The sequence below is a fragment of the Thermobia domestica genome, chromosome 10 (genome assembly GCF_964235325.1).
Source record: "Thermobia domestica chromosome 10, izTheDome1.hap1.1, whole genome shotgun sequence".
In the NCBI taxonomy this organism is placed as follows: domain Eukaryota; kingdom Metazoa; phylum Arthropoda; class Insecta; order Zygentoma; family Lepismatidae; genus Thermobia; species Thermobia domestica.
In genome coordinates, this window is record NC_137463.1 from 14,396,125 (window position 1) to 14,420,042 (window position 23,918).

Genomic DNA, 23,918 nt, shown 5'->3' on the forward strand with positions numbered 1-23,918 from the left:
TCGATAATTTTAAAGAAGTGGCAGTTACTGGTAAATACAATAAAATGATCAATGGCGATTCTAGTTTCTCATTTATAGCACAATGTATCTATTAATAAGCTTATTAGTGAATGTACTAAGGATATGCAGAATATAGGTGCTAATGCACTTTTGTTCATGATAGTACATTTCCTTGCCATGGATGGGTCGAACAGAGATACTTCATACTTAGACCTAAGTTATATCATAGGGAATTTTGAGGGGGTGTCGTTTTTATTTTTATTTTCCAGAGTTGGCAACCCTGTACCTCCCTCGAAAGAGGAGAAACAAGTTGCTGTGGTAGATGATCTTTCAATGGTTTTATACAGACAGGGTTGCCACACTGAATACTTCACTCGCCAAAAACGACTGAATGACAAATTGGCAACACAGCTGACGTCATTCACTTCTTTCCCCAAAGCAAAGGGAGGGTTTTCTCCGTAAGAGATTAGCAAGGGTGGATCCGAAGTATGTTTCACACATTTTCCGAGGGCACACTTGAAATAGATAGGCTCTAGAACATATTCATTATTTAGATTGTTTAGAACAAGGTTTCTCAACCTGGGGGTCGCGACTCCTAGGGAGAGAGTTTCGTGGAGGTCACAAAGATAAGCGGAAGAGATAAATATAATTAAAATCTAATTCTGGAATATATTTTTAAATATTATTTTGAATTTTGTTCTGATAGGCATATTTTTATTTTTATTCATACTGTTAAGAACAACAAAAAATAGATCTACTAAACAATTTCAACAGGTACAGAGTTGTTTAAAAATCAATGTAAATGAAAGAGGCACGATATGAAACTAATGAGAACTACAAATTGAAATACTGTACCAGAAAAATACAAATGCAACAAAATCTGCATATTGAAATATAATAAAAAATGAAAGCTAATGACATACCTGAGCATGGTGTGATTTCACTAGAGCGGCAATGTCCGGTCGTAATGCACATTATCAAGTCATTTAAAATACTCAATAACTTTTTTTTTAACAACTGTCCAAGTTTTTTTTTAACTAAAATTAAAAATCACTTCGTTTTTTTATCATATGACTCAAAATTAAGGGAGTTGTGAAGTTTTAAAATTTTCAAACAGTCTGACGGATCGAATTCGATATTTGTAATATGAATGAACTGACCAAATTTGGTTTTAATTCATTCGCTTTTAGGGAAATTAATGTATCCACTATATACAAGAAACGGATTCTACTATTATAGAAATAGATAGATATCGTAAGATCTCCGCAATAGGTATATTAAAAATCCCACACAAGCTTACTACAAACCAGAAGTTATAAATGGGTTGCTGGCAAAGGGGTCGTGATAGGAATTAGTTTGAGAACCACTGGTTTAGAACATAAATATACTCGAAGGAACTAAGTAGACACTTCGTTTACGATCAAGAAAATGGAAATGTAGAAGTTGAAATAAACAACCATCTTCGATACCGTCATTATGATTATCATTATTAGCCTTAATACGAAAAAAAGGAGAAAAAGAGAATGAAAGAAGGTTGCACGTGGTTTAATCCAGGCTCACAGCAGCTCTGTAAACGTAAATTTACATCTTTAATTCGTGGAAAATATAATTGAGGGGGCGCTAGCTTTCGATATGAGCATACAGTTTCTAAATCTTAAGAAGATATGTTTGGTTAGTAGTTTGGTGTTGATTTTTATTTTATTTATATGAATATAAAATAAAGCTTCATATCAGCATACAATTGCTGTAAATAGCTTAGTTTGTTATGTAACAGTTTATATATTTTTTTAAAAAAATTATAGTTTAAATTATTTTGAAAAGGAAATTTGGAAAATAAGTGTCCACTTGTTATTATCAGTACTATTAGATGTAGTATTATTGAAAAACTGTTTTTTAAAACAAATGTTACGTTGTCTTAATATACCGCTCTAACTATAATTTGATGCCTTTCTCTAGAGTAAAATAAATAAATAAATGTCAATTTATTTTAAATACTAGTCACACTGTAATATCTGTTCTCATGATATTAGCAAAGTCAAGCAGTCCCGCCAGAGGAAAGGCGGGAAACCGTTTATACTTGCAAGATGGTGTTGGCATTATAGTGTCCACCTAGCGTCGTGAGAACAATTGAGGAGCCACTTAAAAGGAATTGCGAACTTCAGACTAGAAAGCTAGAATTAATAGCGAAGTGAGTCGATCTGCTGACCACACATCACCTCAGAGTCATGAGTGCCACAAGCGGCTATTAGGCCCTGGCCCCCTAAGGGCCGCTACTCCAGGAATTTTATACAGGGTGAGTCAAAATGATGTTCTTGATTTATATTATTATTATTATTATTGCTTTTAATAATGTGTGTGTAAACAGAGATTACACACACTGACTGATGAACTCAAAAAGTTTTTTTTCTAATATATTATAAATGTTTAATATGCGATCCACGTGTTACACGACACACATCTAATCTATAATCAATTTCCTGACAAACTTTTCCTAGCATGTCAGAGTGGATATTGCCCACAGCTGCAGTGCTGCGTTCACGTAATTCAACCACAGCTGTAGCAAATGGCGGCACAAATACGCGATCTTTCATGAAACCTCAAAAGAAGAAATCGCACGAGGTGAGGTCTGGGGATATTGGGGGTCATTTCAAACACACAGAACGCTTTCTGCTGGCTTGTAGAAGCCATATTGTTCACTTCGATTAAACTGTCTCCTAGTGGACGTCTACGTAACTATGCCTTTGCAGTAGAAAGAACAAAAAAACTTTTGGAGATTATATTCCAGAAAAAGAAAATATATTGGCAAGAAGATTACTGTTCGAATTGTAAATTAATGAAATCGGGATTCAATTTAAAAATGAAAATAGGAAAAAAAAAAAAAAAAAAAGAGACAGTTTTCTGGGAAAAGCTACAGTAGAAATAAGCCGTCGAAGAGTGTAAAGACCAAGGATCTTATAAAATAGAGGATCTGCCCATATGTATCTTCATCCTATTAAATAATGAAGTCAAAAAAACAACCGAGCATCGGCACGTCTGATTGGTTACTCTCGTTTCCGCCATCGTCTGATTGGCTACTTTCGTTTCCGCCATGTTTGTTGGCTCAAAACATTGCGATCCTATTGGGCGGAGTGGGCAGAGAGGAGTGGCGAAACTGTGACGTATGGCTTCAAGATTTTGTTGTAAGGGCAGATCCTCTATTTTATAACATCCTTGGTAAAGACTGAGTTTTTCAATAAATGTTTACAATGTCGTCTTTCCACATCCTATATCTGTTATAGGCTATGTAGTCTAGTCAAGATAAAGATTGACCTTGAACAAATTGCAATAGAAATGAAACATGTGTCAAAATGATGCTCAGCAGTTTCTAAGGAAACCGGAAAAAAGTCCTCAAGAATATTCAGTCTGGAAGGTCATTAAATCCAATATGGCCGCCGTTGGTGGTCATTTACGGCAGACATAACAACCGGAGTAATTATCTGACTTTGTAACAAAATTACAGGCTCAACACCCCTTACAAAAGTTGTTTGCCATTATGTGTACTTTCGAATGAGACATTGAACATACCTCTAATATACTTTATTCATTATCTACACATAGCAGGTCCTTTATGCTTCTTGTAAGTATAAATGTAACTCTGTTTGTGTTAATAGTAATGCTGCAACTACTGATAGAAGAGTGAAGTTTTTTCTGTAAATTTTGATTGAGGATAACAGTGAAAATCTTTATTCGTATACATAACACACTCGACGGTACCTACTTATGCAGTACTACTACATTATGAGAAATAAATATGAAAGTTACAAAGTAATATAATTCAGATGAATAGGACGAATAGCCCACAAATGAACTCCAGAATTTTTTTAATACATATAATGTACGAAATAGAAATTTAAAAAAATAAATCCATAGTAGGCATTAATAATAAAAAAACTTTAAGAATAATGCATTAATAATTGTTTCTAATTTTGGTCATTGTCTTCCAATATTCGTGCGCTGTTCGTGCATGAAGTGTCGTGGCAGTTCTTGCATGAGTAAGAACAGTAACGTTGTTGTTTCCTACAGCCACATGCTTTACCACGAGTGAGCAGTATCCTATTCAATGTTTTCCACTAGCTGTATAACACTACAACAACAGGATGAATATTAAAAACTTGCATTGTAAAATTAAAATCATCAGTTCCAGTTCAGTATTCAACCATTCAGCCATTTGAAAAAAAAAAAAAAAAAAAAAAAAAAAGAGAGAAACAGGGTTAAGGACCTACTATGTGTAGATAATGAATAAAGTATATAGATTATATTAGAGGCATGTTCAATGTTTCATTCGAAAGTACACATAATGGTGAACAACTTTTATAAGGGGTGTTAAGTCTGTAATTTTGTTACAAAGTCAGATAATTACTCCGGTTGTTATTATGTCTGCCATAAATGAGCACCAACGGCGGCCATATTGAATTAACGACCTTCCAGATTGAATATCCTTGAGGACTTTTTCAGGTTTGCTTAGAAAGTACTCAGTATCATTTTGGCGAATGTTTCATTTCTATGGCAATTTGTTCAAGGTAGAGTGCCTTTTTTCTCGTACGTTTTCTGGACTAATGTAGAAGAAAATGACTTATTCCCTGTCCGACACAAATAGTAGCGATACTTACAGGAAGGCTGCCCAAATATGCGTTTTAACACCAGGCTTGTATTCGATGTCTGTACAGATCTTTCCTCTACAAGAGGGACATATCATATGACTTGGATGAGGTCCGAAGGCGACGCAGCCGAATGGTTCCGACGTTTCGTCTTGAGCAAGTCTCGGTGGGGTTCTTGAAACTGCTGAAAAAAATAAATTGAAGAATTACAATACTTAGATATGTTAATTATGTAAACGAGATTCCAGACAAGTTTGTTTTACATTGTTTTGCGTCTTGATACTCTATCGTGATCAGAGGCGTATTTAGGGAGCTATCGAGTTCACCCCCCCCCCCAAATAAATTTGTTAGCTTCTCGCATTCCACATACCATCCTTCTTACCATTTCTAAGAATTTCATTGACTTTCCATTTTTTTAATGCTCTTTGTTCTTAAATAATACTGTATTTGTCAAATTTCATTCCATGTAAGAATTGCGTTCTTTCTTTCGTCCATTCTACTCTTCTGTTTCTTTTTCTTTCGTGAGTCAAGTCGACCGTCGTCAGTAACACCAAAACTGAAGAGTTGATAAGCGAAACTGGTATTCCACACCAACTTGCATGGATATCAACACAACGGGACTTTAGTTATTATAACAAAGGAATATTTACATCGTTTAGTTATAAAGAAAGGTAACAGTTTGAATTAAAGAAAATCAAGAGGGGGAATAAGTAGCCCAGGAAATTAGGTAGTCCAAGAGGATACTTCCTTTTTTTTTTTTTTTTCTATGAATAGAATAAAAGGTTAGATTCACTGTTAAATGTTTGTGTGTATCATGCCACATATGATTCACCAGTCTGCATTTCTTATCATTAAAACTGCAATCAGTGTATTTGAGCTATTTTCTTTCAGATAAAAACGTACACAGATAAAACTGAATATTTCCATATTTTCTCTAAAATGAAATCAATGAAGTTCAAATGAGATTACAAATAGTCAACGTGTGATTGCAGTAGCGTCCTTTCAGATTTACCTGGGAGGGGAGGGGGGTGAGGTCCTCCACCGACATACGAGTTTCACGTTTTTTCCTATTATATTACTGATTAAAATATATTTAATTCTCAAACTCTGATGAGCAATTGTCTCCCTGATTCCTCATGTTGTGGATGGCCCCCCGAAACAAAAAATCCTAAATACGCCACTGATTATGATCTTCGCTACGCTCCGCACTACTTTGCTTATTTTCTGTAAATTATTAAACTAGAACAAAAAATGACAGTGTGTTCAAAAGTGGAGCATTTAAATTTTTACAAACTGATAATTAAATTTTCAACAATGGGAGTAGCGTTTAACTAGAAGAGCAAGTGGGAAGAAGGAACTGTCCAAATAAATCTCATTCAGCTGAAAATATTATATAGTTGAGAATAAATTCTCATGCGCAGTTTACGAGAAAATAACTCCATGCCGTAAACATGGCGAACACCTAGTGGCCCACTTGCTGGTAAATGCCGATTATCAATATAGCTACTAGTGTGCTACTGGTGGGAGGGTTTTGTCGAGTCGAAACAGATATCTAGAGTCGGGATGCTCAAGTTACCACCGCGTAGCAGCGAGAACTTCATTTTGGTCCGCGCTCCTTCAATTCGTCGTGGAGAATCGTGAAGGGACTAACACGAACTATCGCCAGTCATGCATGCAGTTATATATATATATATATATACGAATTGTTCCTAAAGTGAGCTCCGAGGGTCAAGAGTAACCCCTACCTCTACATCATGAAGTGAAAAATTTTGGGAGGAGTGCGCATAATTGTATGAATTTAGATGGCGACTGCCGCCGATCATTAAAAAATGAATATGGAAGAACTGTGAAATAAAGTACATGGTCGCGCGTCATTTTGTTATCAAATTACATGGCGAGCGGATTTTATTTGATCTCAAACGGTTATTGTCGAATATACATGGTTAAAAGAGCACTTTGATTGACCAAATTAAAGAGATCTCAACGATTTATACCTCTAAAAGTGAGGGTTTCTTCATCAATTCCGTGGCGAAATCGGAAGAACATCTGTCTAGTAATCATAAAGTTTGTAGTTCGCGCCCTGCCCGGGGTACTTTTATTTAAGTGTTCCTTTAGACTTACCTTAATATAAACAGATCACGCAGATAGGCGATTTAACATATTTTCTGGGGATTAATTTTGTGGTTCATTGGCGTTTCGTGGCGTGTCTACCGCTGGTTCTATAATTTTCAAAACGGAAGTGGGATCACCGCGGATCGTTGCTGCAGGGCCGCCAATTTTTGGAGAGAAGTCCATCATGTGCCCATGTGTAGTCCACAGACGCTTATGGCATGGCGAATCTTTTGGAAATGTAGAAATTCATAATGTACGATAGCCACACTATCTATTAGGACGATATAGTATTAATTAAGATATTTCGTTTTCTTCTGTAGCCTAGCCGGCATAACCATGGGATGTAAAACTCAAAGATATTTCGTTTGACGAGAACTTCTATTATTTCTCTTCTATTTTATAATAGACTTGATGCTTGATAGCTAGACAGTAAGAAACAACTGAATAGAAATTAAATAAGTTAATTCCCTACCTTTTCGTTTTGCTTTTTTCCTCTTTTTCGTCTTTTTAATGGAGCTACTATTGGGAAACTCTGACGTCACCAGGTAATTTGGCATTCTGTCTGTTAAACGAAAATCAATAATCGATAGAGTTAGAACGTAGTTTAAATATTCAATAAACCAAGTTTCTGCTATAAAATAATATTTAGTGTATATATATATATATATATATATATATATATATATATATATATATATATATATATATTTTATGAAACCCACAGTTTCTCGTAAAATGCATACTATTTATGATTATTAGTTAACCACAATAGTAGCCAGTTAAGGACACTTGTCGCTGATTGGTTCTTTTGAGTCATGTGAGGTTTTCTTAATGGTTATTTGTGGTCACATGATCTGAAGGCGATTGACGTAGAAGAAAATCAACATCCACAACTACTACAATATGCAATATTAATTATCAAGTGTAAGATAATAAAATATGACATTTATATCATGCAGGATCTAAAGACTACCGTAAGACGAAGTTACTTTGCACAAAATATGAAAAAGAGTTTCAAAGTCCTTTGTCGGTAAAACCATGAACTGTAAAGAGGAAGTTTCAACTGCTACCGTAAAGATATAACATCTAACTGTATTTTGGCTATAATGTTGGCGGTTAACATCAGTTCTAATTACCCGGAGGGTTTGTTGTTGTAGAGGTATGGAAAACAGTCACTGTAAAGGTCGCCAAAATTTGAAAGATATCAAGTACAAGGTTTTCCATCAAAGTTAAGCCAGTTTCGTAGAATACTACTGTGTATAATGGGACTTAGTTGAAATTGAAATATCAAACGTTTTAGTCCTTAAAAAAAAAAAAAAAAAAAAAAAAGTAAAACTGGGAGAAAGCGGTATCAGCTTCTACTCAGGGTTACTTTGCATCGGTCCAAAATATCGCTTAGATAGGAAATTATTACTACTGGAACCTTCTGCATTCTAAATGTAGGTAAATTTCCTATTTAGATAGATGCCGGAATGAACTTCTTGTTGGAAAATAAATTATGAGCAGTGGCGGATCCAAAAAAATAGTTTGATAGGACTTCACTCACAAAGGCTTTTTTTTTTTTTTTTTAAAAAAAAAAGGAAATCACTAGATATTTATTTGAGGAAGTCGAAACTTATACCCATAGGAATGACTAACATTAGATTTTCTAAAAAAGAAATCATGCAATTTGTGTGGGCTTCAGCCTGAAAGTCCCAAATCCCCTTAAATCTTCCACTGATTAGAGTTGGGATGATATTCTTGGACATAAGGAATAACCAAGGCAAATCAGTTCACTGGGATTTTTTTTCTTTCCTGAGTTGGCATTTTGTGGGACATATGCTAAACTATTAGAAGATGGTTCTTGTGCCGGTACTAGAAAATACATAATTTTCTTTACAAATATAGTTAATTCATACTAAGTATCGATACCAACATTCTAATATCAATATTTGTAGACTGCATCCAGTTTTGTGTAGAAAGTGAAATGTATAAATACTGAAGGGAAAACATTGCACAGAAACGTTATGTTCGTATGTTGAACACAGTCTTTTGGTATGTTGTGCAAAGTAACCCCACCTATGGGGTTACTTTGCACGAAAGTTTATATTTCAATAACTACGGTTATACTGAATGTTTACTAATGAACTTGCACGAATGTTTTCCACATATATCTAGCTGTTATAATGTTTAAAATACAATGTGCTAAATCATTACGTTTGTAAGTTACATGCGATTTTCTTTAAAATTCCTTATATCTTGTGCGTAATCCTGCCTTACGGTATACAAAACACAAAGTTAAAGCTTAAAGAAGGATCCAAACTAAAGGGCTTCTACTGGGATTTCAATCCTGTGTATCCCGTATCAAAGGTTATAAAAACATATAGCTAGCAGGGAAGATCAAAGTTTTGCGACTTGTCAATACCAAGTCTCTATAAGACATGAACCTTAAGCGAAACGTAGGATCCGAATCACATGCTCCTACTAGAAATCGAACCCTGGGGACATATCATTATGTTATCATGTACGCTAGCCTGTAAAGTTTTGTGTCCTGCCAATATATGCAACATCAAGCTAAAGCTTATCATGAGATCCAAATCTAAAAAGCTTCCACAGAGAATCGAAACCAGGACCTTCTGTGTCAGGCCTTAGCCATATGAGAGAAAGCGACAGAGATGAAAATATTAAGATGGATATGTAGTGTGGCGAGGAAGAATAGAATAAGAAATGATTGTTATACAAGAGGCAGTGGGATTCTTTAGTAAAATTTTCAAGAATTGGATAACTGGAGATAAGGGAAGAGAAGAAGATCCAAAATGAGATGAAAGGAAGGACACGTTACAAAATAACTTCTTGGGGAAAGATTATGGACATTAGAGGAGACGCAGGGTAGAAGAGAATGGATGAAGATAATTAAAAATGCAAATGCCAATCCCATAAAACTTATAAATATGGGAAAAGGCGGAGGCAAAGAAGAATAATTAAAGATAATTACATTAACATTTTACGAGAACGGTGAACCAGTAAACTATTCAAAAAGCGTTTAGTCACTGTTCTATTATAGTGACGAGTTTGGTTTACCAAAACTCCTTTATAGACGTATATTAATTCTGTCTGTGCGTCCGTCCGTCCAGGGACCAGGGGGGGGACGATTGCCCCCCCCAGAAGAGGAAACTTCCTTATTTTATATATAAATAAAACCCATCCCAAAGTTTGAAGCTCTAAAAAGTAACTCTTAAGTAGCAGTATTACAACCCACCGACCCCTCAGAAGTCCTTCCTGGATCCGCCCCTGTCCGGGGAATAACAAAACCTCAAGAATTATTTCATGGATAACAATCGGTCTTGTTAGGAATTGAGTTCTTGATGGAGGTAATAGACGAGGCAGAAATCAACAAATTCCAGTTTTTACATCGATTCCACTTTACTATAAACCAAAATATAATAGATAAGTACAAACTATTTTCTGCATTTCATTGAGTGTCTCAAGAATATATTGTGTCCATCCTCAGTTCTCTACTAAAACCGGAAGTGATAGAAATCCATTGAAACTTCCGGTTTCAATATTGATATACATAGAACGAAAACAATAAAAGGTAGCGAAAACCGTTTTTTTTTTTTTTTTTTTTGCAATCGGTTTAACGTTCTAACAATAGATACGGCTTACATTTTTCTATCAAAACCGGAAATGACAGAAACCAAGTACTTTCGGTTTTAATGTTGATTGCCATAGAATAAAAACAGTAATAAATAGCGAGAAATAGTTTCCATAATCAATTAAGAGTCCCAAGAACATATTTAATTTCCACTCTAATCTTTCTCTACTGAAACCAGAAGTAGTAGAAATCTACTATCACTTCCGGTTTCAAAATTGAGAAAATATCATCTCATGCAAACCAAATTCTTTCACGTGCTGTTCACGTGACACTACTGCCTCTTTAATAATATCTAAAATAATTACATACTGAATTTACAAATAGCAAGTTGCAGATAGATTATGATTCCAGCCGCTTTACCCTTTTACTTGATACATACTTGCACATTTAGTTGAATATCATTTACATTTTATTTCTAGAATAGAGTGGTTAAATTAATGTTTAACAAAAATAGACATAATTCAATATAGTATTATTATTATGTATTCTAACCTTCAAATAATTTGTAATTACAAATTAATTCGTGATGTACTTACTTATGATTATAGCAAAACAACAAAGTGGTATTAAAAATGAAATTCTCTTTAAACCGCATCAGCTGAGTTCAAAGTCACTGTCCTTCATCACTCACATGATTGTTATTGGCAAGGCAGTGTCTCTTATCGACACTGATCAAATGAATAGCTTCTTAAGAAGTCACAGTGTCAACAAATTGAACGTACGTTTGCATGAGAGAGACAGAGAGAGTTTGATAGGATTTATAAACTTATTACTTTCGTAACTTCTCTTTATTATTAAATTCGAGTTTATTACACTGCTGGCCAATACATTTGCAAGTCTAAAAAAGAGAAGAGCTAGCAAATGCTAAATTTGACAAGCAAATATCTTATATGGTATTACAAAGGTGGAATGAGTAAACTTCTGCATTACGCGATGTGAAAACTCCCCGCGGCAGCCTATCAGAACTAGGGATTGCCGGAACCGGTTTTCGGCTCTGAACGGGTCCGGTTTCGAAACCGGTTTTCGGATTCAAGTCTGAAACCCAGTTTTCGGATCCATATCTGCAACCGGATCTCCAGGAGAACCGGTTTCTAACGGAACCGGAACTTTGTCGCTATTTCTAATCAGAACGTGGTGCTATCATAGACATCAAAAACTAGTGAGCCATAAAGAGAAAGAGCATTGAATATTATCCTGGGTATCGCAAACCATGCAGATGCGAAACAGTGACAAAGTTTGTCTGCTGAGAGTAAAATTGGTGGGAGGGGACTAGTAGCGTACGGTTTGATGGCTTGGGCTACTACTAACCTTTATAATACCTATACATTATTATTATTATTATTATTATTATTATTATTATTATTATTATTATTATTATTATTATTATTATTATTATTATTATTATTATTATAGTTTAGTTTCGGTTATTATACAGTCTTCAAAATAATAATAATAATAATAAAACACAACACATTTTCCTTTTTGTCAAGTAGGTAAATATGATATTCTCTTCACTCGCAACACTTATCTTATTAGTGTTAAGGAAAAATGATCGTACATTTCTACTTTCATTTGCTGCATGAAATATCCCTACATTTTGCATTGGATAGGTGGTAACCCTACTCACCAGACTCACCAGAGTAAATGGAAGGTGCCCGAGTAATAATGAACACTGAAATAGGCGATTAGCAACGAATGGGCCTCAGTCTGTAAGAGCCTTCGCAACAAACGCAAATAATGAAACGATATTTATGACAGCTATGCCAACAATTGCAAAATACTGTAAAACACAAACTTTTTGTTACGTTGACGCAACCGCTATGGAACGAGCATCAAAATGTACGAGACAATTTCCAGAGATCCAAAAAATTACTGTCATTACACGTATAATTTCCCTTTACTCTTCGCTCACAACCAAGAAACCGATTTCTCTAGATGCAACTGGTGTTATCTGGGGGAGCCCATTCGTATGCATTGGGTGGAGGTGGAGCGAAGGAGAATGCGCTGATAACTACAAGATTCTTGCTGAAGTAGAGTAACTAAAGAAGTGGTATCTGCTGCTTTGTTTTGTTGAAGACCTCTTAAGGAAGCGGAACAGACTGCGTGCAAAGAAGTTAGTGGATATTTCTAAATACATACAAATCTCAGATACTTGTATCACTGAAAGAAAGTACTAAAGTATAAAATTATCAATATTATTTTGTTTATATTATAATAACTTTATTTTGTAATATTCTAGGGCTACCGCCGGTAGGCCTGGTAACCCACAAAATACGCCACTGGAGGAGACGGAGACTTTTTAATTGTGTCGTTATGGCGTTGTTAAGAGAATCAAGAGAACATGCGGTCGCATATTGTCCTGTTTGAACTTCTTTTCGGAAACATCTAAAAAAAAAATAATAATAAAAAAAAAAAAACAGTGACAAGTTGATATAGAAATTATTAACTAAAATATCTGTAAGAACATAAGTTATAGTGTTTCACTCTTTGAATGCTTTATTATTGATTTATCTTAGATTTTTATTATACATTTTGAACAAAATTGGAGCGCTTGGTCCCAGAGAAGGATTATCCGGAACGCGGAACTAGGAAAATAAAAAATGGAGCAGTCATGGATAAACTGTAATGGCAACCACTACGATGTACTGTTGGATAGTTACCACCCTGCATGTTGTCTTGTCAATAGCTTGGGTCCGAGCCGGTCAGTTTTACTCATATTTTTTTATGCAGGGAGATGTTGTAAAATATTAGAAACTGTTCAATTTGTTCCGAAGTCATTGTCACAAAATCATGTAAGGTTCAGATATAATATCTATGTTGAGAACTGGTGTTCTTCCTAAAGACATATTTCATGGCCTAAACAAAGGAATTTCAACGGTAGTAAGGTTACCTTAATGAAGATACGAAACCATGTCTTTGTCAGATTTTTGCTCACCTACTTTAACGTAATTAGATGAGTCTACTAAGCATGCAGGCCAATAATAGGGTCCTGACTAAATGAGATCCTGCCAGTGTCGTGCCATGAAAAATCAGTGCCTGGGGCGAGAGTATACGACGGCGCCCTCGTACATATGAGTAAGGTCGACAGACCAGCGGCGAAGCACCACCATAGTTGGCGCAAAGCGTAAGAAAATTTTCAAAAATATTTAAACCATGCTTTTCCTTGAATTTGGGCACTTTTTTCCTTCCATTTTATATATATGCAGTGATTCGGGTGTAAATAGACGGGCGAGGCGCTTTTAGCAAGTGTCTAAGGACTTAAGAAGTATAAATCTGATCCTGGTCAAACTAAATATTAGGTTGAAACATACTGCTGTTCATCTAAAATGTTCCAAGCAATTTTTCCTCTTTTTTCTTTCTTTCTTTCCTCTTTTCTCTCGAATTTTGCGCCTCCTTACTTCGGCGCCAGGGCCCGTCGCCCCGCTCGCCCCCCCCACTACGGCACGGCACTGGATCCTGTACAGCGGTTGAGCGCTCACTTCTGATGCGTGGGGCAACAAAATCGATCCCAGCTTTCGCCAAGTGGGGGTTGTGGTGGCAAACACTGAATGTTTGAGTTTTCTCGGGTGTTTTCCCATGTTTCCACTTTTTTCGCTCCTCCATTCCGTTCGTTATTATCGAGCCCATAAGACGATATGTAACAAAATTTTCGTGTTGAAAGACGAGACAAGACTGGGCTATTCCAATAGAAATAAATATACTTTTCGGGACAAGACTAGATTATTCCAATAGAAATAATTATACTTTTCGAGACGAGACAAGACGGGTATTGCAATAAAAATAAATATACTTTTCGAGACGAGACAAGAATAGGCTATTCCAGTAAAAATAAATGTACTTTTCGGGCCGAGACAAGACTGGGCTATTTCAATAGAAATAAACATAGTTTTCGAGACGGGACAGGCCAAAATCTTGTCTCGTGAGCACTACTTCGGAGCACAAACGCAGAGCTTTTTAAATTTGAAAAGAATGATCAAATGCAAGAATAAGTAATGTAATCTCCGTAGACCAACGATTCTTCAGTAACAGTCAAACACTGAATAAAATTGGTATCTTTCTAACTAGAAGCAGACAAGAAAATAAATCAATATGAACTTACCACAGGATTTATCCAATGAGGCTTCCATTTCGACAATCGCCATCTGGGAAAAGGTGTTTTGTGACAACAGAAACAACAATCTCTCGCTTTTGTATTTCTAGGAAGGAAATGTCATCAGTAATTTCTTCTTAATCAATAGGCTATAACTTCCTTTCTTTATTGAAAAAGAAAATATGAAAGAATGCGCACGGGCAATTGCGAAACAATATGGATCGGAGGTTATTATTTTTTTTCCTTCTAAGTTTAGTTTATTGAAGTCTCTTGATCGAAAACGGAATATTCCAGATGGCGACATCTTGGAATCATTCAATAATTTCTCTATGCGTGAATAAGGCAATTTTTAAATTTATGGAATCTATTCTGGGATAATTTATATTTGTCTATTATTTAGTTCAATGAAAGGAAAAGATTTGTAATAAACCGAAACTAGATTCCGTCATGAGAGGTAGAGAGATTACTTCTAGTGCTATTGGGTCAGTGGGCGGCTCTTGACGGAAATCATATCGGTAGAAATTAAAATTCTGTCGCTAGAATCTAAGGGAAGACAATTAACCTATTATCCTAATTCCTGTATAGACATATAGGGATAACATTTTAATTTTCATCGATGTAACTTTCTTCAAGTGCCACCATTATCCCTAGTACTATAGAGACAGCAACAACTCTTAAAGCCTGGGCTCTACCCCCATCAGAATTCTGCCGCCTATAGTCGGACAATTTGTCCATGCCGACCAGATGCCGCGGTCGGCTTGCCGGCGCCGGACGCCGGCATCTTTCAGCGCAATTTTCGACCGCGACGAATAGTTGCCTTGGCAAGCGGTCGGCAAACAGCCGGAAATGAGCATTAAATGCGCCGGCACCGCCGTCGGGAAGTTGTCTTGCCGAACAGTCGGCAAACAACCGTAAAGGCGCAGTAAATGCGCCGGCGCCGCCGTCGAAAAGAGGCCGGCATAAGAAGTCGGAAAGAGGCCTTTCCGATTGTTTTGCCGGCTCTGACGGTCGGCAACAGTCGGCAAAGAGTTGGCAAAGGGAATTTTACTTGACGATTTTCGACCGCTTGCCGCCTCGGCAAAAGGTCGGCAACTTTGAACAAGTAGATCGTCGTGCCGCCGCGGACGGGTGCCGGCCGCCTCCGGCGGCCCGCCACCGTCGACGGCGGCAATCCCTCTTTCCGACCGCGACGTCCTGATGGGGACACCAATCATATAACTAATTTGCTTCACGTGTGATGTATCGGAAGCAGGGGCGTCATTTCAGACTTCGCTTGGGGGGGGGCAAGAGCACCACCGACATAAGACTTTCATGTTTTGTACTAGTATATTAGTATACAAATGGTTAAAGTATATGTGGTTCTCAAACTCTTGGGGGGGGGCAATTGCCCCCTCCTGCCCCCCCTAAATGACGCCCCTGATCGGAAGAATTCGGTACGATTCGTGGAGCTGTCTTCCGAACGCACATTTTGAGAAAGCGTGAAACTAGCAGAAGTGAACCAACCAGCCATGTTACCAAACTTAGAAAATATGGCGAAAGAATGACAAAGAAATGACACTTACAGAACTATAACAACTATTCGAATTAAATGATAACCATAATAACAGCAAAAAATAAAACAACGATAACAATAATAACAAGAAAAAACTTACTTAGTGGAAATTTGACAACACTGTATCCTCACGAAATGTTCTCTGTATAGCGCCAGAAACGACACTTACAAAATTTTATGGATGTGGGGGGTTGACGATCGAGACACACTCTCGTGTTCTATTGGGTGCTGAAATTGGAAAATCTATGTCAAGCTTCACAACTCATTGCGATCACTATAGGTCGCAAGGATGTCTACAGGAGGCTTTTAGCACACAAGTTGCGTCCATGAGATTATTTATTTGGCGGGGGAACAATTTTTAATTGAAAATGACACAATGGAACTGTAATTATACCACAATTATACTTTTGAGAACCCTAAGTATGAAGAAGAACTTAGAATAATTAATATTTTTAAATAAGTAATTGTCATAGCAAATAATCAGTTCTCTTTTGACTTAAATAACAATATTGAGGCGGAAGGCTTGAATCGATATAGAATAATCCTGTTTAAAAAGTAAGAGGCGCAGACTACGAAGTGTATTAGATATTGAAATCAGTGTAAGGCTCATTATATTTTCTTTGTGTTTTTTGGGGGGGATTTGTAAATTTGGGGGGGGGGGGAGATTGGCAGTTGCTAAGTCATGTGGTATGTGGTAGATAATATCGTGTCCGTGGGTTTTTCTTTATTGTTCCATTACTTCCAACTTTTTCATTCCACCAAATATTTCATATATACGTATATTCGTCATGGTGTCTGGAATCAGCTCCCAAACGTTGCCAGTGTTGTTTTGAAACACCATGTATATATCACAAGAGTTATTTAGAATATCCGGACATGAATCTTTTTAGCTCTGAAAGGAGCTTATGATAGAGATCTTAAAGATGAAACATACCAAAAATGACCAAAAGTGGACTTAATTATCTAATGTACTGAATGCACCAAGTATCTTAAAATTACACTTACAGATTATTCAACTTTTCATACTGAAGATATAAAGAAGCAGCTCCCAAGGAAATGATACTGTAAAAGCATTAAAGAGTCTCACTACAAACTGTTTTTTTTGTCTCGTTTCGACCAGAATTGTTTGTTTTTTTCTGATGATAACGTTATCTAATCAAGCTACTATCTACACTAACAATTTATCATTTCATTAAAAACTTAAGAATGAACAACTTAAACAAAGGAAGCATTAAGAAACTAGTTTGTCTTGTCTCATCAATTAAAAGAGTGACGATGTGATAATTAATTACAATTAGTTTATTGAAGTAGTAGGTCACGCATCCATCCTTGTTGAATCTAAGACGGTCCAGTTCGCAAATTTTCGAAATACACTCTGCCCTAGCCAGAAGGCATTACGTTTGGCAACATCACATTGAAACAAATGAATGCTGAATTGCATTCTAACCCGTATCTTCTTCTACTACTACTACTACTACTACTACTACTTTTACTACTACTATTACTATACTACTACTACTGCTACTACTTTTGCTATGGATCTGTATAGTACAAGGGCAAACCAGAGGCGCCATTTAGGGGGGCAAGGAGGGGCAATTGCCCCCCCATGAGTTTGAGATTTCTATTGACTTTATCAATAAAATAGTAGTAAATCAGTGAAATACGCGAAATTTTACTTATATCAAGGGGTCTTGCCCAAGGGCGCCGATCCTGAGGGGCCGGGCCCCTATTGCATTTACGAATATACAGTAATTGGCATAATTTGAATGCAATTTGTCTTAAAATCCTCATATCTTATTTTAACTAAAGAAATGTTATAAAAATTTTAAAAATGATAAAAAAATTTCCTTAGCAGGGTTTGAACCCACGCCAAAAACGATTTTTTTACTAGTATGTTGCGCTAGTTCACTCTTTTTTTAATTTATTACTATAATAGCACCATTCCAAAAATCTCGTCTTCGCTCAGTCGGCTGCAAGGCCCGACAGCGTCTGATCTTTACTTTGAGCTATATGTAGGTCATGAGTCGTGATGTGACCAACAGGGTCGCGATATAGACGTCATTCATTTTTCCTACATTGTTGCCAAGTGTAATCCGTTCACAATGCCTTATGGCTAGAGTTCAGTGTATTTCGAAAATACGCTTCAGTTCAGGGAAAGCCCGAGAGAACTGCCGCCCCGAGCAGTGTTCGTAAGTTTCCTTAAGAACATTTCCCTCGACTAACTCAAAATTCCTAGTTTCCTATTTTGTTGAGTGTCCAATTCCTATGACAGAAGTAATGTGTTGAAATTAATTTAGCTATGTTAAAGGAAGTACCAAGCACATTGGTTTTATTCATTGCCTTATTGCTTATATATATATATACCTTTTCCGTCACTTTTTTCTTTACAAAACAAAATATACACAAACACACTCATTCTGAAAAACAAAGAAAAATTTAAGCATTTATATTGGTCAATCACTGAGCGCTAAAATTTCCCTGAATTATCACATTTTATCGAAAAATTCCCTTTTTTCTTTTTGCTAAATTTACCAACGTCCCTCAAACTACGAACACTGGCCCCCGCGTAGTCTTGTCCATTTACTAAATCGCACAGTTACAACTACACGCAATTGGCCTCAAATAGCTATAGGTCCCATATAGAGTTCGTTGGTTAATGCTGATATACAAACCGCAAGTGGGAGAAATAACGTATTTTCGGTTTTAACATTGATCACTAGAGAGCAAAAACGGTAATACATAACGAAGAGCGTTTTTCTGCAATCGATTAAGCATCCCAACAACATATTTCTTCTCTATCCTCAGGTCCTTATTAAAACCGGAAGTGATCCAGAACTTCCACTTTCAATATCGATTTTAATAAAGCAATAACGATAAGAAATATATAAAAAAAAAAAAACCTTTTTCTTTAAAGATCGATTGTTTAAAGAGCGTTCTAAGAATAGGCAACACCTTCCTCATGCGGTACCCTAGCCAACTATTTTTAAGTTGGTTACAAGGAAGCGGTAAAGTTGGATTTACTTCGAAGTTGCACTACCCGAGTGTGACGTAATGTCAGGTGATATTATCATAGGAGCAAAGGTGGAATAAAACGAGCCCTGCGGTGGTTCCACTCCCTTCATTCGCTGACGCTCGCTCGTAACGTAAGTGAATCACTTTTTTTTTTATCAATAAAGTTGTGTGCAAAGTGGACTAATTGCCACGTGACATTACGTCACGACCGGATGGTGTAACTTCAATGTAAACTTAACTACACTCCAAACAAGGCAAGGAAGCGTATAACTACCTTTTCCCTTCTTGGTGACTCCGGCACCTCCACCCTTCTAACACCCCACTTCCCCCTACAACCCCAAGCTTCTCAAGGGCCCCACTTCTTACTCTCCTGTTGATTTATAACGTCATTGTTTATAAAGGCTATCAGAAATCTCTAGGCAAATGGTGAAAAAAAGCACAATTTATGCATTATATATTACGTACAAGGATGAATGAGTATTATTTTCAGCTTACCTTAATGATAAAAGTATTATAAAATTAAAAAAAGTATAAAATAAAAACTTTCCTTGGGCCGGGCTTGAACCCACGACAAAAGCGATTTTCAATGGTAGCTCTTGACTACTATCAAGGGGTGAAATTTGACCCCAGCAAACACATTTATCGCTAGGAATAAACTGTATTTTGCTTCACTAAGGCATGCAGGCGTCTATTCCCAGTTGATCTTGAAATCTCGTAGTGTCCATGCGCTTTGTTGTTTCGATGGTGGAAGACCTCTGGGGTTGAAATTGACCCCAGGGTTATACAGAATATTGGATGTTGCATGCGTAAATAGGCATGTTCTGTACCATCTTTGCAAAGAATCAAGAAGGCTTCAGAGACAAGACTTCGTGAAGAGTATTAGGATCACGTTCATTCAAGATCACCTAAAAGTAAGGGTCAAATGCAGGACACTTCCTCGTAGCCATCGGCAGTCATCGTCACGACTAACTAGGAACATTGATGAAAACCGTCCACAAACAGATGTCCCAGCTCAAAGGACGAGATGTGCTATTTGTCCTCAAATTGATGACAAAAACATTCTTGGATTTGTTCTGTGTGCAAGTATCACTCAAGACAAACCACTGTATGTACTGACTGTCAGTAGAACAAAAGCCATCCTTCATATGCAGCAACTGAGTTGTATCACTGCTTGCGAAGCATTGCTTTAAATTGGAGCTTTCGTATGGAGCAACTGCAGTTGCAACTAAGCATTATCTTAAACGAGAGCTTTCGTACGAGGCAACTGCAGTAGCCGAAACCGCACAATGTTGCCAGTGTATCTTGTAAGAAAAAAAAATTAGATTACTGATTAGAGACGAAAAATGCACAATTGATTATTGCTTAAAATTTACCTTATTTTAATTTTATACTGAAGTTCTCGATTGTCTTAAAATAACTATAGACTATTCCTCTATTTTGTGTTAAAATGCGGTATAATCCCTATGATGAACACATAGGATACGTGGAATAGATTGTTGCATGCTTCTTTATATTGCTGCCATCTTCCAAATTACCTTTATAATATAATCCTGATCTTTCTATAATACAAAACGTGCCTGTGGAAGCTAACTAACCATGCATTATGTTTTGTTCTTTGTATAATAATCATTCAATTTCCACTCATTCCTATTTTCCAAATGAAGCATTTCCAGATCTATTATTATTATTATTATTATTATTATTATTATTATTATTATTATTATTATTATTATTATTATTATTATTATTATTATTATTATTATTATTATACCTTAGGCTAAGGGAGACGATGATTAAAGCAAATGAATGATGATGGAATCATTGGTAGAATGAGATTGTGAGAGGGAACGAAATGCCCCGAGAAAACCCACGGAGACGATGTTGTCCACCACAAACTTGCTTGGTTAGGTATCGAACCATTGACCCCACACACCAGAGGTAAGTGCTCTACCAATCTGCCATCGTGTCTCTTACTGTGGTTTGAATTAAATCTACGGATCTACTACATCTAATATAGCCTACTAATATCTAGGTGCTGTATATTTCTTGTGCTCTGTCAACATCGTCCCACTACAGAAAAAAATATATGGGTGTTGAAAGATAAAAGAAAAAAAAAGTGTCAGTGCCTGCTATCAGTTGCTTAGTTTATATTTCCGTTCATACTAGTGGCGCAGCTCCGTTGCTGTGTATGAAAGAGCACTAAGGTTCACCCTACCTCTTTACAATTGAAAGAATCCAGTGCGTGGTGCTAATTATATCAATCGAGAAAGTATAGAGCCTTTAAGCTCTCATGTCTAGATCTAAAATGGCGGAGGGCTATCTTTGCTTTACTTACTAACAGACTAGAAACAAAAATTAAACACTTAGGCGCGCTATACATTACGAGATCAATCCTAGGAAATATCTTAGGATTTATCTTCGGAAAAATGTTATGACATATCTTGTAGGAAATCTTACCCTTGTGTGCCATACACGTGAAGATTTTTCCTGTCTGACCGAATGACGTATATCAACATTGTGAAATAGCTCTATTTAATAAAAGTATAAAGTTGAAGAATTACTATGCTAACCACACTGCACATCCCACTGATATTAATATCAGGCGCTATATTGTTAAATTGGATACCTCTAAAAAAAAAAAAAAAAAAAAAAAAAAAGCATAAGTCAGAAGGGTGCTGGTATACTTTTGGCGCACCACATTTTAGAAGATTTACAAGTAAAATTTAATACTTTGCACGAAAAGACATATTTATAAGGAACAATTTTTTTGGAAGCAACATAATTAAATACAAAGTAATGCACCTGTATTTTATGTTTACAACTGTAGGGTTACTAGTGTAAAATCATTATAAATGTTTTAACGACGGTTAAAATAGGTGAGACAATGTTTAGCAGAAAGGGTCCAGCTATTTTTTCTAGGAAATGCTACAATTTCGGTAGTTTATATTCACATTAGTTTAGTTTAGGTTGGTTCAGGTTAGTTACGGTTATGTTACGTTAGATTATATTAGTACATGGGTCCAACACAATTTTCAAAAAGTGATAGAATTTCGCTTACTTCTATTAATATTAGGTTAGTTTAAGCTAGTTAACTTCATTAGGTTAGATTTAGTTAGGTTGTGTTAGGTCTAAGTACTTGCATCTTCCATTTCTCCTGTAAATTTTGTATGTTCTGCTTACTTCTGGACCCCTTCTGCGAAACTTTTACGTAAGTGAGTGCATATGAAAGTTGACCGGTGTTACTATTTTCCACCACCGGTGTATTTCTGCATAGTTTACAGAAGCTATAATTTATGTTTACGAGTGGAGCGCTACTACCACGATACCATGACAAGTGCTATTCAAACTCGTATCATTACCAAAACGCACTCGTTTTCACTACATCAACTGACGCGCCTGCTTCCTTCGCTCGCACCCCCTCACTGAAGCCCTGCTCTGACTCGGTTAAATAGCATTCGTACTTTCTAGAAACAACCTAGCACAACTTGGTTTGCGTTTTTTGCACTATAGTTTTTATACTATATATATATCTTGACCCCGTATTTATACGCAAATCGTAAAAGAATTGTAGTTTATCAACAATTGCTTTTGTTGGTCCCCTTCAGGGATTTTATCTATGCTATGTAAGATATTTTCATGTCGGTCAACGCAAATCATTTAGGAAATAGTGACAAATTATAATTTTTCAACAATTATTTCGAGTGGTACATCTAAAGTAAACCTGTACGATCAGAAGATACCTCATCATTTGTGTTTTCATTTGTTTTGTTTTCACTTTCTCTCACCTGATGTCGCTTAAATCGAAATATTACGAATTTTCTTTCCGAAATAGAGCGTGCTCTAAACAAGAGAAATCTCATAGGATCGTTCAGAACACAGGAAATGACATGGGATCTGTTACCATACACGTTGAGATTTTGACTCTAGGATAAATCGTAAGAGATTTCCTAGGATCTATCTTATAGTGTATAGCCGGCCTTACTTGTTAAACTTTGATGATTTCTTGAAACGATGTCCAGATCTATGCTTAAGCTTTCTTCCTCCTTGTCTAGTGGCTATTTGCGTAGAACATTTTAAGATTCGTTTACGACTTTCACATGATGTTGCAAGCAAAAGCTATTTTTAAATTTTAAGTTGTCAGTCACACTAACAAGTAAGAAATATTTGTTTACAAAACACATTTCGTATTATCTTTAAGAGAAAGGACGATTATCAGGAACAATTAAATTATGCCCACGCAAGGGCCTAACAAGGAGAGGGAGATTATATCGAAGTGGAAGATGCTTTACACACCAATAAAAAGCACTAAGGACACCTATTAAGAAACTATACTAAAATTTTTCCGAATGCATATATTGTGTGTTATATGAATATGCAGGGTGTCCAGAAAGTCCGTGTCACCCCAAGAAATCGCAAACGGTGAGGCAGCTGACAAAACAGGAAAGCACATGTTTGATTTTTTGAAAACTACATCGTATCAAAGCAAAAAATGTTATCCCAGGGCTACCCGCAGAGTCCCAGGAGGGGTCCAACTAGAAAATTTCAAATGGCAAAGGAGTCAAGTAGAATATCATTGGAAAGCTGTTGAAAAATGAAAGAAGACGGCACAAGTCTCGACTTTCTAAAAATTACCCTGTGGAAAATGCGGCCGGTCAAAATGTCAGCAAAAATGTCATTGTAAAGTCTATGTCCACCTACAGAAAACTAAAACGGTGAGACAAATGTCAAAACAGGAAAATGCGTGTTTCATCACTTCAAAAGTACAATGATTTAAAGTGAAAATATTTGTCCCACGGTCCTCCACAGGGTCCCAGACGATGTCCTACTCAATTTTCACATGACAAGGGGATCTAGTAGCATATCGTTTGAAAGCTGTTGTTA

At 36.4% G+C, this 23,918-nt stretch overlaps 1 protein-coding gene across 6 annotated transcripts in view; it reads right to left on the reverse strand.

Annotated features, from left to right (window-relative positions):
* LOC145662301 (lipopolysaccharide-induced tumor necrosis factor-alpha factor homolog) overlaps window positions 1-23,145 on the reverse strand; it is a 34,816-nt gene extending 11,671 nt beyond the window's left edge. The window contains exons 1-3 of one of the 6 annotated variants that reach the window (XM_081727737.1): window positions 23,029-23,145; window positions 7,222-7,311; window positions 4,650-4,818 (exon numbers count right to left, since the gene is read on the reverse strand). In XM_081727737.1, coding sequence (XP_081583863.1) covers window positions 4,650-4,818; window positions 7,222-7,306 — 254 coding nt within the window. In that variant the 5' untranslated portion in view covers window positions 7,307-7,311; window positions 23,029-23,145. Of the gene's footprint in view, window positions 1-4,649; window positions 4,822-7,221; window positions 7,312-10,919; window positions 11,091-17,030; window positions 17,118-23,028 lie in introns of those variants that run through there. The other 5 variants (XM_081727736.1, XM_081727735.1, XM_081727734.1 and 2 more) reach the window with 5 other exon arrangements.
* Window positions 23,146-23,918: the final 773 nt, after the last annotated feature.